Source organism: Nyctibius grandis, chromosome 11, assembly GCF_013368605.1.
Source record: "Nyctibius grandis isolate bNycGra1 chromosome 11, bNycGra1.pri, whole genome shotgun sequence".
Lineage (NCBI taxonomy): Eukaryota > Metazoa > Chordata > Aves > Nyctibiiformes > Nyctibiidae > Nyctibius > Nyctibius grandis.
In genome coordinates, this window is record NC_090668.1 from 11130612 (window position 1) to 11149430 (window position 18819).

Sequence of the window (18819 nt, forward strand, 5' to 3'; positions counted from 1 at the left end):
TAGCCTCAGATGTGGAACACACTTCTTGTAAACAGATTGTTCTAGTAGTTTAGCTGCAAAACTTTAACAGGTTTTGACTGAACATGTACGAAGTATGATTATCAGCATTTTGTTCAAAATCTTGTGGCCTGGCCATATTTGGGTAGATTTCCATATAAAAGGCAGAAGATGCATTCTCGACAAAAAAAACCACTTTCCTGGCTGACTTCATTTCACTCATTAAAATAAAACAGGCACTTATATTTTGAAAAAAAAATTATCAGAATATTTGAAGCATGGGAAAAAAATGAAACACTTCTCCCCTCTTGTTTTCCTTCAAACTCATTCTTGGATGAAGTACTTCAGCCAAAAAAATGAGACTAAGACAGATACCAGGAGCAGAAGATTTTAGTCTGAACCATTAAAGTTTGATGCACTCATAAGAAATTGCCAGTGCTACCAGCTGTAGCTACACCAAAACATTATAAAATACGGTAAACATATCTGCTAGTTAGTTTAAGGTGCCTTTTTTTTTCTTTTAAGTAGTATGACCTAGGAAGAAAGAATATATTACAGAAACAATGTAAGAGTGTGTTGTATGAGAAACTGATTTTTGATGGAAACAAGAAGTCTAAAATATGAATAATTCTGTAACTTCTGTTACACTTGGCTCCTGCAAACTGCTCATCATTTTTAAGCTACATTTATGGTGTTCTACAACTGTTCACTTTTGGTGGAAAACAAATTGTTCCATATTGTAGGTCTCTCTTTTTAACAAAAAAGACCAAAATGCATACTCTCAATGGACTTACCAGAATTCACCCTAGATATAGCAACATCTGTACATTTGTACCTGTACATTTCTGCTTTATATAACACTGCATAAACGTTTCTGTTGCCTCGTTGTCACTTAAAATAGTGATCCTTCTCTAAGAAAATTGTGATTATTTGCTGTCATAAGAATTCTTAATTAGAAAGTGGAATATCATGGTAATACAAATCAAAAACTTCCCTAAACTTTCAGTCCTTCTGCTGGAACCATTCAGGTAGTCCTTCCTCCCACACAAAGGCCAGTCATTTAAATGGAATGCATGCAATTGAATTTCCATTTAAATTGATTAAGCTTTCATATGGAAAATTGGTAGAGAATTATTCCCATGTACGGATGAAGCTGGTAGAATAAAAGAGTAAAGCAGTGAAACCTACGTGACATAAAGATTGCACCCCAGGAAGAACAGGCTGCTCTAACAACAATGTTTTTTAAAAATGAAATAAAATACTGCTGGAAACCCTAGAGTAGATGTTTTATCACTTTGGCATAATTTTCTACAAACTACGAGGACTAGATATCATCTTTGCTTTAAGTCTATTGATTTCACTAGAGTTGCATCACGTATGAGTTTGTCTCAGGGTCTTTCAAAGCTGATATTGCTGATGCCTTTCAAAATGGGTTTTAGAGTGACTGAATTTTCTAGTATAAAGAATACTACTAGTATTATATTAAAGCAACTGTCCTTAGTACATAAACCTCACATTTTCTGAGGAGGACTATTAGAACATGCTCTATTTTTCAGATGTATTTGAACAATGTAGACAGATGAGACACCGAATCTGCAGCAAGGCTGAAAGCTTCCACGTTAAGACATTCTTCAGACTTTGAGCCAGGTTGTGTCGAATGGAAATAACTTTTCATTGATTTCCCATTAAATGAGGCAATAGTGTGTAGTTTAAGCACCTTGAGCATTATGTAGTGTTTCTATAAATAGGTATTTGAATGGAGGGATTCTTGTATTTGGTGGACTTTTTTGTGCAGCATATTTATATAGAAAAATGATACTGCTGGTGAGACTGAGAACAGCCGTTGTACAAAGTAGTTATGATTTCTGTGGCAAATGCCAAGCTTTTGATGCTTGATTTGGATCATGTAAAGAGTATCCTATGTGCACTCCAGTCTCGATACTAAAGGAATTATTTGCTCAGGGAACTGTGCACTAAAAGAAATTTGGGAAAGTAAAATAGTAACTACATTTTGAAAAAATAGCTTTGGAATGAGTTGAGAGTCATCTGGTCTTTTGCTGGATCACAAAAAAAACTAGCAACAGTCAACGGGTTAGATCACAGGCAGGTGTGAATTGACATAGCTCTGCCTTCCATAGCATACTTGCATATCAGTTTACACCAGATGATGCTCTGTTCCAGCATGGTCTGTTTTCAGTATTTATCTTCCATTTTCTAATTGTTAAACTTAGGTGTTGTAGAAATGAATTATTATTTCTCAGATTTTTTTTTTTGGTTGTTTGATATTGGTTTTTTGGATTAGCATTTGTAAAATTTTAGCAGTAAACAGAAATGGATGATTTCCTTGACACATTTTTGGTACTACTGAGGAACTGTACTATTAATTTTCCTACTATAGCTCTTTGGTGAGCCCCCCCTGAGCTCATAGTGCCAAAAGTTTCCAGTCATGCACACTCGATCAGTGCAAGTGCTTTGTGTGGGATGGATGAGTGGCTAACATTTTATTTAAAACCAAAGCTGGACTTGGATCTTTTACAAGTTGTTGAAAATCGTAAATAAGTTATTTCAATCTAATCAGATGGATCTGTCAGTGAGAATTTAAAAAAAGCCACAACCCTGTAAAGTTAAGTAGGAATCCTTCTTTTTCCGTCTGCTTGGTTGATCTTTCTTCCCCGTTATTAGATGTACTGTATTTTAAGCTGTAAGGTGCTATGGAAGGGAAAAAAGGTAAAGCAGTAACAGATGCACTTGCCACTTTATGCATTAATGCCTTATTTGCTTGATACGTTGCAAAGTTAATAAAGATTAGGTTTGTGTAACACTTCAGAGGCTTTTCTAGGTAAATTCAGAGGACTTTCTTGGTGCAAAGTTGAAATCGTTAATGGAAAATCTGATTCTTAAGTTCCAGACCAAGATGGTAGCAGTTCCCTTACTCATGGCAGTGGGAGCCAGCACGTACCTTGGGGAAGGCAGGCACCTCGGTGTGCAGCTCTGCCGTGGCCCGTCTTCCTTGTTCCAAACACAAGCTCGTTGCTAGCTGAATGGAATTCAGGCAGAAATATAATGATATTGTATTGTGCAGATGTCTAAGGTCTTTTACTCTATGACAGGCAGCTTCTTGAAAGCAGTGAGGGAAAAGAGAGAGGCTGTGACCCTGTATTACTTGCTTCATTAGACTCTGCATTGCTTCAGAATCTCTCTCTGGTTAGTAAAGAAAGTGAGTGGTTTATGATGGTTGTCATAACTAAGCTTCATCTCCATTGCAACAGACATGTAGGTGTAAATTCATCGCTTCAGGCAGTGCTGAGTTTTCAACAATACAGGTGCTCATTCCTCATAAACTTGTCCAGATACCACTGCATTTGCAGATGTTAATTTTCATTCCATGTCAAGCCAGACATTTATAACTAGAGCTGGCTAGCACTATTTTTACTGCAGAGCTGTTCTTCCTGTAATTTTTAAAATTTTGCATTTTAAAGTTTCTTGCATATTTTTGTTTTTCAGAAGCATGAATCCCATTTTAATTAAATTTGCCTGATATTTTGTGCCACAGATATCTAGAGACATTAAATATACCTTATTTCTGGTTTTAGTTGGCAGACAATTGTCTTCATGTTCTGTTACCATTTTTAAAAATTAGAACTATTGGGGGAATAAAAGAGTCTCCAGTAGTTTAAATAGATCTGTTGCTGTCTTTCAGTGTATGTTCAGCTAGAGAAAAGTAGGTTGCCTTGATTCTAATAAACACTGATATGGGCGTGCATGGTCCTTAGCAATGCAAAGAGAAACAACTTAGCAGCAGAATTAAAGTTTGAAGGACCCCCCGATTCCACTTTCAGATATGGACATAGAACTTCCATAGCTTTCAGGAGGAATAAGGTACCAACACTTCAGAGCAGAAGTTCACTGCCGACGTGGTGGGTTGTTGTGCAAAGAACTGGAATTTATATAGTATGCATATTGCAAGGATGTGCCACTTTGAAGAGTATGTTCTGAAAAGGAAAGAATCATCTTCAGATTACTGTTTCAGAAACAAGTACTTTAATTATTTTTCTTTGGAGATGTGTTTATCCTTTGGAATGTCAAAGGATTAATATGATTAGGTAGAACCACTGCAGAATGAAAACTAGAGTACAACTAGATTACTTGGACTTAATTTAATATATAGTATTGCACACATAGAAAATATTAATTATTAATTATGCCTGAGCCTGGAGAATCCAGGACTATGGGGCCTTGGAAAAAGAGTTTGCCAGTTACTGTAGGTCATAAGAGTGAAACAATGCCAAAAATCTTAGTCAATGTTTTAATTGCCTTTAGAAGTTGTTTCAGGATTAAAATGGCCCATTTATGCGTTTCCAGAAGCGGGTTATCTCCGTGCAGCTTTGAAACAGCTTTGCTAATGGCAGGCATGCATCGGGTGTGAGCGCACATCTGCTGGAAGACTGATCATCTTCTGGGGTTTTGCCAACACTTCATTAATTAACCGAAGTGTCAAAGATTTGTTAAGAACCTGTGCTTTTTGAATGTTTCCCGAAAGCTAAAAAGCAAGTAGAGTGGTTGCTTTGTTTTACAGTCTTAGCTATACTGGCAGCTCGTTTTAAGAAAGCTGTAATGGTACATGACAAAGAAATGTACTGTGTCTTGCTGTCCCTCAGAGTACTTTCATACCTGCATATCTCCGATGAAATTGAGGCATAAATAAAGCTACTGTTTCAGAAGTGCAAAGCTTTTATCAACTGCAGACACAGTGCATTTCAAGAAATTTGGCCTGAGGTCCCAAAAAACTAAGGGATCCTTCTGAAATGCTTTGTCTTAAGCGCTGCCTGCCTCATCAACACAGCAGCTGTCCTGCTGATGTTAATTTCACATTTTGAAAGTACAGGAAGAAAAGTTGGCCGAGATGTCATACTCATTGAAACAGCCACATCAAAATGCAGCAATGGAAGCTCTGAAAGTGTCTTACCTTGTGTGAAAATGTCCAGCACTTTGAAGGTACTTAGCTGAATAAAGTCCCACTTGCTCAATTTACAGCATTGTTTTTTCCAAGCAGCGTATTTTAAGTAGGAGAAACATCATCTAAAAACATGCAAAATTATGAATTCTAGGTGCTGTTTCTAATTTTATAGTGCATAACTGAAAGAATAATAATAATAAAATCTCTCCCAGAATAGAGTGTAGTTTTCTAGATAATTTATATCTGCCTCTACATGATGGAATCTGAGATTTATCTTAGAAGATACAATGTATATTTTTGCTGATCTGTCCTCCACAGACCTGGTTTGAAAAGGAAATTTTATTTCTTTTTTTTTACAGACATCCAAAGAGGTCATCCTGGTTTTGTATCTAAACCTCTATGAAAAACTTTAGATAACTCCCTCAGTAATCACAAAACAAAATGAAGTTTTTGAGGAAAAAGTGAAATTTCAGATCTGTTGTTGACACAACAATGAACCAAAGTCAACATTTTGTTTTCCAAAAACTTGTTTTGAAGTCCCTACCAGGCAGCATGATCCTAATGCCCTCGTGTCGCTGAGGGGGAACTGAGGGAGAATCACACAGTAAGGTTAAATATTTTAGCAAAGTTCATTCCAAAAGCAACTGGAAGATTTTGGAAAGAGATCCAGGTTGTTTAAATCCTAGTACTCTGGCTTAGCCACAGGAACATTCCTCATCTGTAAACACGCCAACATGCCTGCTTTTTAAAGCAAAGTTGCTATTTGTTTGGCAGAGGGCCAGGAAGGGTGTCGGGGCTCCGGGGTGGGCAGACCCTTGGGCAGAGCGTGAGTCAAGCACAGGTGGGACCTGCTGCACAACGCAGGCCACGCATTGCAGGGGACGGTGCTATGGGAAAGCCTGGCTTTGTCCTCAGTCGTCTTCCAGTATATCCCAGCCGTGTGTGTGAGCTGGGAAGCAAATGATGAACTCTGTAAGGTACAACTGTTAGACGTTGTAAATATGAACTTTCTTTGGGTTTGTCATCTTTCCATCACAGATGCTTGTTGCTGTCTTTTAGGAGTTTTATAGTCAAGCTATATGCGTTTGTGACAGAAATAGTAATTAAATAAGTGTAAAAATTGGTTGTAGTCTCAGGGAATAAATAAAAAAATGAGGATCTACAGAAACCCCTATGCTAAATTTTCACTTTCAATTGTACAGGGTCATGCGTTTTCCTTTTAGTGATAACAGTGTATTTTCTGCCTAAAAGATGTGCTAAAAAGCCAGAGAGCTCTGGCTCTGCTCAGAAAGCACTCTTAGCTCTTCTGAGAAAGGCTCAAGGATTGCATTTGCAGGGGAGCTGAGCAGTAGGCGGTGTGAAACTGCCATTTCAGTCAGCTGTGCATTCAGAATTTAGGCAGGGTTAATAAATGATGTATTAACTAGTATGTATGTATAGTATCAGTCTTTTAAGCCTTGGCGATTCATAAACTGTAGTAAGTTTGACTAGTTACACCTTGTAGTTATACTCATTTTTATTTTTAAATGTCTTTTTAAAATATTTTATGAAAGAGTTATCTATATAAAGAATAAAGCAAAGAGTTTTGCAGACCAGGTCACTCAAATTTTGACTCAAAATTTTATTTTGTTAATTAAACTTTGATGAAAGAAATGGAGGAAGGACAACCGAGCTGGGACTTTTAAAGTAGCAGGGATGTTACCAAGTTAGCCTTTTCTTCTGATTTCAGCTTGATCCACACAATATTTAGTATACTTGTCAGTCCTTTGTCCTGCTTTGAAGCAATGGGGCCTCTGTCCTGTGGGCAACTTTCAGTAAGTTTAAAAACAGAAATTGTAGCTATATAAAAATGATCTTAGGAGGGGCGGGTGTCACTGTTTTTTGGCAACAGCAATGAATATTTTGATCTCTTTGTTCATATGTTGTCTGCAGTTGGTATGAACGGGGTGTACAGGAAATGGTTTATGAGCCAGAAATACTGGTACACAAGAGCACGAGCTCAAGGCTCAGAAAAAGAAAAACAAGAAACAACAAATCTTCACAACAGACTGTCAGAAAATGTGTGCCAAAAAAAGGGGGAAAAGAGTACCAAAAAGAAACCCTTCAGGCTGGGTTCTTTGCTGGTTCAAACTGATGTCATTCTGCTGTAATTTAATGCAATGACCTTAATTTATACCAGCGTAGGTTCTGTCCCTTCACCTTTATGTTATGTGCTCTAATTGGTTTCCATGAAAAATGTAAACTTCCTAGCCTTGGGTGGTTGGGTGGTGGGGCTGAATTGCCCTTGCCGCATTGCTGCGTCACAGCTGTAAGGATGTGCATTTCAGTCGTGGGAATACAGCTTTGCTTTCTGCATTTGGCACTAGAAAGACTTTAAGTCCCACCCTTCCAGTGTGGTTTGGTGGCTCATAGTCCTATTTTCAGGGAAGCTTTTTCGTTTGGTTTTTTTTTTTTTGAGAGTTTGTTGAGGAAGACAATATTTGCATGTAGTTGGAGAACTCAGGAGGGTGGGCGAACAAAGCACAGATGGCTGTTTGGCCAGAAACAGTGTTTATTCTAGAAGATTTGTTACCATGATTCTAACAAGAGATAAAGTAGTCCATGAACCCTCCCCCAGGCATGTCTTTGGTACGGTTTATAGCCCACTTGAAAACTCTTGACTTTGACGTCTCACTGATTCAGTTACAAACATCTTCATATATAGATGGTGGATACGAAGCACGAGCTCCTCTGGGGCCTCTGGTGTGCTGGCTTTCGCAGCAGCCATTCCCCCTATACAAATACAAGTGAACTGACTTGCAGTTGCAACAAGAGCTCTTCTTACTGATTCTCTTGCTGTTCGCTTCAAAACCACAGTTATTTAGCCACTCTACTTTCATATAACACTGTCTCTAGTTTTCCCTTGAAATCTGTCTCCTATAGAAAAAAAATTCTGCTATTCTAGTCCGATTCTTCATGTGGTTTCTGCTGTTCTTGAACAGTGTTTTTAATAGCCATGTTGATCATCTAAAGGCTACCTGAAAAAATGCATCTGTGACCAAAGCCTGTCTATTTATTCCAAGCATAGAAATTGTTCCAATTAACCCCCCGCCTTTTCTAGAAGTCCTTCTCCCCTTTGTGAGTGCCCACACACAGAGCAGTCTGTTGCTGTAACTGCTGTAGTGTGAGGATACAGGCAGAATAAAGTAATTAAGTATTTAAGTATCTGAAGAATCTGCTTCACATCTAAACACGGCTTGTCTGCCAAAGGCTTGTATTGAAGGTGACCCAATAAAAGATGTTACTTCTAGCTGTAAAACTTGCCCTGCCTCAATACTTATGTGTGTGTGTGCACGCATGTGCCTGTATATAAGAAGCTCTTCCTACTATTTAGCTTCAAGAATTCTGAAGTTAGCATCTGAAGGCAGAAGTTAATATACAAAGTAATGCAATGACTGTAATAGCAGCTTGTGGAAGTAAAAAACAAAAAGCAGTAATGTGGTATTGAAGCATAGGATGAGAATAAGAAGCTGGTGTGGCCAGCTTTTAATAAGTTATGGAAGCATGTAAAGTGTTTCAACTGTGTTGAATTGGAGCCCAGAAAATTAATAATGAAAAATGTGAAGCTGTTGTGGAAAGGAAATGATTTGGATCTAGTTTATTGAATTTATCTTGAAGTGTCATCTTTTGCTGAGGAAAATGACAGCTCAAAAAAAATTTCCTTTTTTTTGTAGAACTGTTTGCTCCATGAACTCCACAAAATCGTTTTTTTCTTTTCTACAGGCACTTTTGTTACTGTTACTTAAAAGCACACTGTTTGTTACTTGTTTTAAAGAAAAGGAGTCTCCTGATGTTAATATTGTTAATGCCTTCATTAACCTTCTAAAGTGACTTAATAAGAAAGCAATAACAACATTGCTGTTGATTATAATGTGACTGTTTTTTTTATTTAAACAGATGTGTCCTGAAAGCAGCAGAAATATTAGAGAGGTGCAATGTGCATCATACAATAACAAGCCGTTTATGGGTCGATTTTATGAATGGGAGCCTTTTGCAGAAGGTAAGGGAGGACAACTTGGTTTTGCATTATTATACAGATTGTGTTTTGGAAAGGCAAATGTGATTTTTACCCAGTGGAAGCCATCAGGCTTTGACTGTGTGAGTCTTGCTCATTTTGCTCTGTTTGTCTGCTGCGTTTATTCATGGACAGACAAGTAGATAATCTCACATCGTTATTTCTAATATTCTGTATACTGTTGCAACAGTATTTCAGCTACAACACTATACAGAGCCAATGGTGTACCAGTCAAAGTAGGACTTACGTGCAAACATACCATTAGAAAATACAAATTATACAGCAGCACCTCTAGTAGTGGTCTGCCACCCGTCTAGAGTCCTAGCCTTGGAGGATAAAATCTCAGTCAGTTAGGGGTTATAACCTTTCTCCAGAAACATGTTTTGTGAAATAGTTATTTATTTTGTCTTTCTGTAGTGAAGAGCTGGGCCCACCTCAGTTGAGATTCATGATTATTTATGAGGTAAATAATTTGTTCTTCAAATATGTCTCTGGATTCAGAGGAATTTAGTTCATGTCTTATTTTTTAAGTTAACATTTTTTTCAAGTTATTTTCCACAAAACTTCAAAGACCAAAGAGGATTTATGCATAGAGAAACATGTACATGTACTGTGGACTAGCTATCCTCATTATTCTGAGGCCATTCTACCACTTGGCGTGCATTACTAGTAGGGGAGTACCATGATGACTTCGTTACCCACAGACTCCTTTACCAACAGGGTGTGTGTGCTCTGTACCACATGTTCTGTGCTATGTCTCCCCTCTAAACAGAGGCACAGTCTCACCTTAAAATTTTAGAATGCAGGATATAGGCCCATCTACTTATCCTTTCTAGATTTGAGAAGAACAAAGCAGAAGGAAGAGAATTTACCTGTATTTTTTTAAGTGTCTCTTGAATATGGCTTTTATTGCCTTCTGTATAAGTAGCTACATATAATTCAATGCCACACAATTAAATAGAAGTAATACATTATGCCACGGTTTTTAATGTCTTACAGTCAGTGTTCACAGGGATTTCTCTTTGCCAGAAGACTTTATTATAAATAAAGTACTATGATTTATCTTTATGGCAATGCCCTGCCCCTGTATGTCCTAAAATTGACGTAGTGGCAAGATTTACCTGATTATGCATGTTTTCAGTGTCAGTGATCTGCTCTGGGGCAATTAGTGCTCTGTGTACGTTTTACTTTCCTTCAGTCTTTAACTCATTGTGCTAAGTTGCTTTCCCAGCTCCAAAAGGGAGACGAAATAAGAGATTTGGAAAAGGAATGGGAAAGTTCCTTTCATGATGGAGGGATTCCTTCTAGTTCTTATATTTTTATTCCTTTCCTTTCATCTTAATAGGTTTAGAAGGAGAAAAGGGTGATGGCTGCTGGTGATTTTGCTGTTGATAAACTGAGGTCATGTCTATCCTGTAGTATAGACCCTGATAGGGCTGCAGCTGGGTGTGCCAGCTGGAAGACGGAACGTGCTGCTGTCACTGTATTGCTCTTGGGGATCAAGGGAACTCCTTGCTGGACTACATTGTGTGAACAGCTCTCTCTGAGCCAGCTTCCAGGGTTCTGTGCCTTGCCTCATTGCACAAAGGCAAAATGCGTACTTTATAACAATAAAGACTCTTCCAAAGATGTGTTGAAGGAAGTATTAGAAGTCATTGTTCGTTTATTTTTCAAGGGACTCGAGGAGTGTGGCAAATGTGTGAAGTTCCTTTTTCCTACACCCACAAATGGATATTTCCGTGGGTACTTAGCATGCCAGCATGCTCTCTGTAGTTCCTTTAGATGAGCAGCTTTGATCCAGCGTTGATATTACCTATTTTTACAGCTAACGTGAGTCAGTGCAGATTTGGGTAGGTTCATATCTGACTCCCAACTGATATAATAATCTTTGTTTGTAATGTAGTCATACGTCAGTCCTGGTTTTATCTGTTGTGGGTATAGTGAAGACTTGCAGAACTATACCTCTTTATCTCAAATTATGAACATTCAGTATATACTGTGCTTTTAATTAAAGTCGTGTTAGGCATTGTGAAGTTGCCGAAAAGGAAGTTTCAGAGCTGTACAACTTTGGGACTTTGTACCATGCATTTAGGCAGAAAAAAGAGCTTGGTACCCCCGCAAGCACACGGCTGAAGGCATGTTCTGCGGACAGCATGACTTCTACAACATGGCTTCATCAGACTTACGATGTATTAGCTTTGATGCATCCCTTTTCAAATGGCTATTGACAAGACACAGCCAATGCTGAGCCAGCTCAGCCCACCTCCATCTTCTTGCTTCCTACACAACAGCTTTGACTCACTCTGCCCTGTGCCAGAAAAGATGACTCAGGGGACCAAAAAATGCCACAATCATTTCTTTTTCCCTCCCCTGCATAGCACAGCTTGCTCCTAATGTTTATGTTGGATCAATAAGGGTAGCTAAACCATAATTTACAGCCCTGTCTTGATGGTGACTTAAGTGTAAGTATTATTATTTTTGAAAAATACACATATTTTTATTTCTCCCTTGTTCAGATTGGTGCAGCTGCATTTCTAACCCCTGTTTTATCTGCTACTGCTCCAACACAAACTTTTGTCTTTATTAAAAAAGCCGTATTAAAGGGACGATAAACCCTATGAATTTAGAAAGTTTAATGAAAAAACCCTAGTTTGTGTTGGAGAGCCAATAGCACATAATGACTTTAAGGGCAGGGTTTGAGAGGGAGGATCCAGTTGTGACAGAAGGAAAACATCACAGTGACATGACCATAAAACCTGTAAGGAAGTTTCAATCTATTGAAGCCATACATGTTTTAATCATTCTGATAATTGAACTCTTTAATTTGAACTCTTTATTTCAGCTAACTTTTCTTTTTAATTGTGGTGTAAAATTCATAACCTAAAGTGTTTGATATTTTGATGGCTGTATGAAAAGAATCTATTTAAAGGAGAAAACCTATTGGTTCATTAAAAAGGATAACTCAGGCGGGTATCTGACCACAGGAGTCTCTCTTAGTGAAGAATAACTGCATTTTTTGAGAGGAGGGAGACAACTGCAGATTTTTTTGTCAGAAATCCTGTATAAGGTTAAAGAAGAAATAAAGTCCTCTCCAGGAAAATCTCTTGTCTGATACTTCATCTTCAGGAGGATACCTGGATAGTCTTATGCATCCAAAATTCGTTGTCAAATACAGTATTTTCAAATCAACAGCTGCAGAAAATCCTGTTCAACTGCAGGCCCTCTTGCTTTGTGTTCTGTTTGATAATGACAGCCAGGCTTTTGTAACAGACAGTATTTAATACTGCAGTCCTAGCCATGGGTTCCTGTTTCAGCAGCTGGAGTTACACCCGTGCTGGGCAGGCAGGCGTAGGAGCGGTACACGTGCAACGAGCGCGCCGTGGCTCTGCGCCGGGCACGCTGCTCTCTGTAGACGCGGAGTCCTACAGGGACACTTGGCTTTCCTGTCTGGTGCTGCTCTTTGGTGGGGTACCCAGCAAGGGGAGCTGCTAGCAGGGCTGCCTCTGCCTGCTTTGCAAGTGGAAGAGGACTTCGAGGTCTAGGAGGAGCTGTGATTGCATCTCCAGTGGGTAAAATTTGAAATAGCTAAAAACGTATTCTTTGGGGACTTATTTTTTCCTTCCTTTTAAATGTAGCAATTTACAAGCAGAAAAATACTGCAAAGTTTGAGCGTTTTCTCATGAGAGACAATTTCACTTTCTTAAAAAAGAGAAAAAAAGAGGTTTTTGCAAATCAGACATGATTTGCCCCTAAAAGGTGTTAAGGTTTTACCTCCTTCCCTCATAGTAAAAGAAATGCAAAATTTTCACGGAAATGATTGATTTCTGTTTTGAATTTTTGTCATTTTGTTATTTTAGAGCAAAATTTTAATGGGAAGTTTTCTAAAATGCAGACTTGACCAAGCATTTCCTCCAAATGATGTTTTTGTTTGCTTTTTGTTGAAAGCCAGCTCTAGTTTCAGTGCTCCCCTTCCAGGCGAATGCACTTGTTTGCAGGGTAGCACACTCATTTACCTGTATCACACCGACAGTGAGAATTCTTGCTGTTTCAAATGTATGTGTTATTTTACATATGCAGCTGTAACTTGTGTTAGAGCTCCCTGGACGCTAGCTAACAAAGGTAATAACAGGAATGAGGACGTGGCTAAAGGATCATCATAGTGGTGGCTGTACGGATGATTTAGTTCCACTTGGTAGAGTCGGGACGTCTTTGGCTTAGGATCCAGTATCAAGCCAGACGAGTTTCTAGGAACAGAGCCATGCTCAGATCTTGAAAGCTGTTTAAATAGTTTGTTGCTGGCAGACAGTCGCAGGAACCTGAAGGCCTGCGCAGAGTGCGTGGAGGGGCCTCTGCTCCCTGCTGTCAGCAGGCGGGCTGGCCTCGAGGGCAGCACCCTTCACCCGCGCCGAATCCGCAGGGTTGGCCAGAGCGGGTGAACTCTGGCAGCAAGAGGGATCTCTGGAAGGCCTGGCAGAGTTCGCTCAGTTCCTTCTGGTTGCCAGGTCTGGCTTCCTCTTATGACTTCTCTTTATTTTTCTATTGGATTGCTGAGAGACAAAAGTTGTACAGAGCCTGGACACCACATTGCTCTTTGGAGCAAGGTGCGAGACAGGCTGAGTTTCAACTGGGATAAAAATTCCTGTAGCTGAATGCAGCAGTAGCGTATATGAAATGGCACTAATGTCACTGCTGCCTTTTCTGTGGGGGGAAAAATGGGTCCTCAGTCTCCGCCAGTACTGTTGTTGTCAAACCTGACTGCTGATGGGCACTGTAATGAGTGATTCAAAATCAACTGGGGTGAAAGAGGCTGACAGGCGTGGGTGTCAGCACCCAGCCTTGTGGCAGGGCGGTCGGGCAATTTCAGCTGGCTTCTGTTTACTTGAAATGTATCAGAATCTGAACTTTGAATGGATGGAAGGATGCTTGGTCTGCATGTTTTTCATGCTGGACTTCATGGTACCCTTTCTCTAAAATGACTTTCATGTCAGTGCTCCGTCCTGAAGCCTGTGTTGTGTTCAGAGGAGAAGTCACTGTAGAGGTAGATCTGTGCATGCTGTAAAATCCTTTCTGAGTTTACTTTTGTTTTAAAATACCTTCTAGTAACCTGACTTCTAGCTATAGATGTCTCCCAGCTACAGCTGTGAAAAATAGAAGCTCTGAAGAAAATGAAATGTGTAACTTCCACAGGTGTGGAAATTGTTGCAAATCAATTAATATTCTGGGCCAACCCTGCATATATTATACTTGTTTTCAGTGGTTTAGTGTGTTGTTTTTTCTTTTGTTAGAATTGTGAAATATGTGTATAAATAAATTACAGATATATATTGTTGATATGCATGTTATTAGTGCAAGCATTCATTCAGTGTCCGTTGTTGGATGTCATTACATCTCAATATAAAACGATTCTAGAAGCATTGTAAAGTTTGATATATACAGAGAAACATAATATTCATGTCATCTTTTTAGGTTAACTGGAAGTGGAACGTCAGTTTAGAGTAATTAGAGAATTCATCCTTGCGTAAAGTTAGTAAGGTAGGCCCTGGTGTATGTTTCCTGAATGCCTGTGATTTCTTGGCTAGAGGAGTGCAGTCCTTGAGAAGCAAAGGTAACGAAGTTTATGAAATCTTGGCCTTTCCTGACTTGCAGCTGCCAGTTCCTTGTGGCTCAGGATATGCTATGCTGAATTGGTATTCTCTTAGTTTTACGTGCAATGCTTTGACAACCTAATTTTTTCACCCAAAGGGCAAGAAAAAGTCTTACTGTTTTATTTATACTTTCTCTAGTAAGTTATTTCTAGTTAGTGAACATACAGATGTTTGAGTATATATACAGTATCTCAAGAAATAATCCAGCTGTGCTGTAGTTCATCCAGCTGCAAGGTATTATATTCAATGAGGCAGCTGCTTGAAGTCTTCATTTCTCATTGCAATAGACCATACTTCTCTGCTTTTGTTTTGCCTCCACCTGTTAGAAATCTTGATTGCTTTTATTCCATTTTGTGGCTAGTTCTTCTTGAAGCTTGTACTTTAATTGCATGCACTGTATTTTCTATGACAATCTTTTTTTTCTTATTCCTGTTTTATGTGAAATGCTGTAGCCAGACAGATTCATCAAAGAGGCAACAGACTTGAGTTTTGGGAGGTTCGAAATGTAGTGAGTAGGTGGTGCTTGTATTTGTTGATTAACTTCAACTCAAATAGTGCACGCTTCTCTAATGATAGGTAGTAACAGAATATAGGTAATAACAGAATTGGCATTCTTACATTTCACCACAAAAAAACACAGGGATTATTACCACCTGTTTTTTCCCTTGTTTTTGTAGTATGTGTGTAGAAAAAAAAAGCCAACCAAACTGTCTAGGAGTTGGTCTCAGTTCCTTCCTGCAAACCAAAAGTCAAATCTATGCCTATCAAGTAAAACAAGTGTTAAACAACTATGCTGATATAATTCCATTCTACATGCTGTTCACATGTACATTTCCCATGCACTTTTCTTCAGCGCATGGAAAAATCTAGTAAAAACTTTGTCCTATTTTGTATTTTATGAGAACTGATGGCTTCAGGTCTTCAACTACTGCATGAGTCGACATGAAACATACTGCAATTTGGTTTGCTTGGTCTTTTCTATTGTTGGGCTGCTTTTAAGTTGTATCAGTCTTAACCTCTAGCTGTTTCAGGAACAGTTACTTAGCATATGAATAACATTAAACTGAACATTAATCCAGTAGCAGATTAGTATAAGATAAGACATCCTCATGCATATACCTGAAATTATTGACAGGAGCTTAAGCATTATAGGCATACAGTTCCTCTTGAATTCTGATGGAATGTGAGGTCTGATTTCCTTTACTCATTGGAAATCCTATCCAAGGCAGTGAAGCATCCCTTTTTCACACATTACTGAAAATTCTTTTTCATTTTTAACTAAAATCTCTTTGAAATGTTGCTCCCTTATGAGACTAGAATTTATTCAAATACAGTAGAACAAGAAGTTCATTTATACGATGTCCCTTTTTTCCCCTTTATTTATTCCCGATTTGTGAGTGGATCACAAGAGAAAGCAGATGGAAGTTTGCAAAGCTTTAAAAGTATGGCTGTGCTAAAGTGTCTGAGGCATTTCTTTGACTTCATCAATAAATCTGCTTCCTGAACATCTGTTGTGTTGAGCTTGACCTGGAAATTGTAAATATCCTGTGTATTACTGAAATATGTAAGTACTTCTATAGAAAGCTTTAATAAAAAATATGCTTAGATACTTACTATATGGAAACCTAATGCTTCCATATGGCAACTTACCTTTTATAGTTATTCTTACTATATAATTTTATTAATATACATGTTTTGATTTGCATTTGTAAGCAGCTTAGCGATTTTAGAGCCTGGCTTTTACCTGGGGTTCTGTAGTTTGTTACAATTCAAATAATAATGCATGCGTATTTTCAACTGTACTATTTCAAGCAGGGACCATACTCTGATGTATTAAGTCAACCATTTCCCTCCAATAGGTCACATGCACTGCATGTTGTAGTGTTTCTAGTTCATTGTGCATACCTCAGTTTCCTGACTTTTCTACTTGGTCTTTGGAGGGGAAAATGGGTTAAGAGGGATAAGAGCAAGAAGATTTGGGTGTTTATTGATGGACACCTGGATGAGCCTCAAGAATTGGAAGGGGCTGTTACTGTCTTTAGGAAAATGGGAAATGACATCCATCGAAAGTTATCATTCAGCAGTAAACTCAGTACACTCTAAAGTGCACTTGAACGTAAACCAAGTAAACAGAATGTATTTTTAAGAAGACAGGAAAGTGAGAGACAGGAGAAGGTTTAGATAAATTTAGCCTAGCTTTGCTGTAGAAGAGATGTTGTCTTCTGTATCCAGGTCACCAATATTTACTGCTTTATTTTAGAGTATCTGACCTGCCTAGTTGCAGTAATTGTGACTTGGGTAAACATCTTGGGAAGAATTATGCCCTCATTTCAAAGCACACTTCTTAGTTTGTTTGCTGGGAGCAGAAAGTTAAGGACAGATGTTGTGGCTTTCAGGCTTGGATTTAGAAACAAATTTGTATCCAGATTGTGTGGTAATGAAGATTGTTAGGCTAGAATAGAATGTAGAAGGAAGATTTGATTTTTGCAAAGCACATGTGAAAGTGAGTGGTATAGATCCTTTTAAGCCTACTTTGATAAAATTTGTCTTGACTCTGTCCACTTGCTACCACCAGCAAGATCTCCATGGGTTCAGATCAGTATTCATGTCTGCAGTATCAACAAATTACCTGATAACTGGGCAAGCGCCTCTGAGAAATGCCGTGCAAATGCATACACTCATGACTTGAACTGGAAAAAAAAAACATTTTTTTTTCCACTGTAGTATTCTCTAATTTTATTTGTTCTTCTGAAAAGAAGCAAACAAAATCTTTGCTGGATTTCTATAGTAGATTTTTACCTGTTAGTGGCCCTTGGAACAAGATACAGACACCCAATATTCTGAAATTAATTTAAAAAAACCCACACCACCACCCTATAAAAATTAATCAATGGAATACTTTGATCCACAAAACCCAACCTACTGGTGTAAAGTACTTAGCAGTTTTATCACAGCTTTCTCAATGTCTGACTTAGCTGTCAAACAAAGTCTTTAATAAACAGGACTACATGAACCAACAGTATATGACCTCATGTAATCTGTAACAGTCCTTATATATATGTATTCCTTCATTGTGTCCGGTGGCTGTGCAGAGCAGTCTGAAACTTGCTGCAAGTGGACAGCTGAGGATATGGATCCCTTTGATTTGATTTTATTCTACTGCTGAGCATTTTAAGTATTAACAGTTCTCTTAAAAAATCAAAGTAGTGTGTGTATTCCTAGTTCAAAAAAACCTCCAAACACTGAAGTAACTCTCGGAGAAATGAACTATAAAAGGGGTCCTAGTAAATACAGACTCTTTTCCATCTACTTTGGGAGACTGATTTCTTCCAAGTATTTTTCATTGTGTTGAAAGAATTACATATTAAGGTACTTTTCATTTACGATTTGTTCATTTTGAGCCTGTTCCAGTATCAGCTGATACGAAAGGAAAGATAACATTAACTTCAGAGGCAGTCAGATGTGAATCTAAACATTTATGTTCACAGTTTCCATTTGTGTACTCAGAAACTGCTTGCGCACACTCTCAGCAGTAGAACTTGCGCTTTGGCTTTCTGAAATATTTAGGTGCAAAATTCTATTTTTTAAATGTAATTTCTATGGTATTGTGTGGATTTGAGAAATTAACACCTACATATAATGAAAAGGTAGATACGTAAGTTCTGGTTCCAGTAAAATTTGTGGATTTTACCTGATGAACTTTATAAATGTTTTAGCTTTAACTCATCTGTTCCGAAACTGAGGTTTGGGTCAGTCTACAAATAGGGCCAGAAGCTTTGATCATAGTTATCAATAGCAGTGTGGTGTGAGTTCACAGGTCTAGAAGTCGTGGGTAGCTGAAGCGTTTAGGGAGCCTGCTCAAGTACAGAAGCAGTTAGGTTTCAGATCTGGCGAGTCTTCTGCTGCTGTGTTTTAATAGTTGGTGGCTTATTGGTGATTGACATTTAAACATGGTGTAGGGCATTTAAAGCATCAGCAATTTTTGCCCAAACTAGAAAATCCAGGCTCCCTCAGGTAAGGCAATGATTGAAGGCGCACCAGTTTACAGGGATATGTGGGTCACTTCTGGAGGGGCTGTCCCAGTGTCTGCCTCTGAGCCGTGCTAGTGGTGAAGTTTAAGACATGCTTGTGAGGTACTGCTGCTTAACAAACGTACGTCCCTAGAA

At 38.5% G+C, this 18819-nt stretch overlaps 1 protein-coding gene across 1 annotated transcript in view; it reads left to right on the plus strand.

Moving 5' to 3' along the window:
- The window catches only part of THSD4 (thrombospondin type 1 domain containing 4), a 301012-nt gene that overhangs the window by 62061 nt on the left and 220132 nt on the right, over positions 1 to 18819 (plus strand). The window contains exon 6 of the mRNA XM_068410186.1: positions 8891 to 8993. Coding sequence (XP_068266287.1) covers positions 8891 to 8993 — 103 coding nt within the window. The remainder of the gene's footprint in view (positions 1 to 8890; positions 8994 to 18819) is intronic.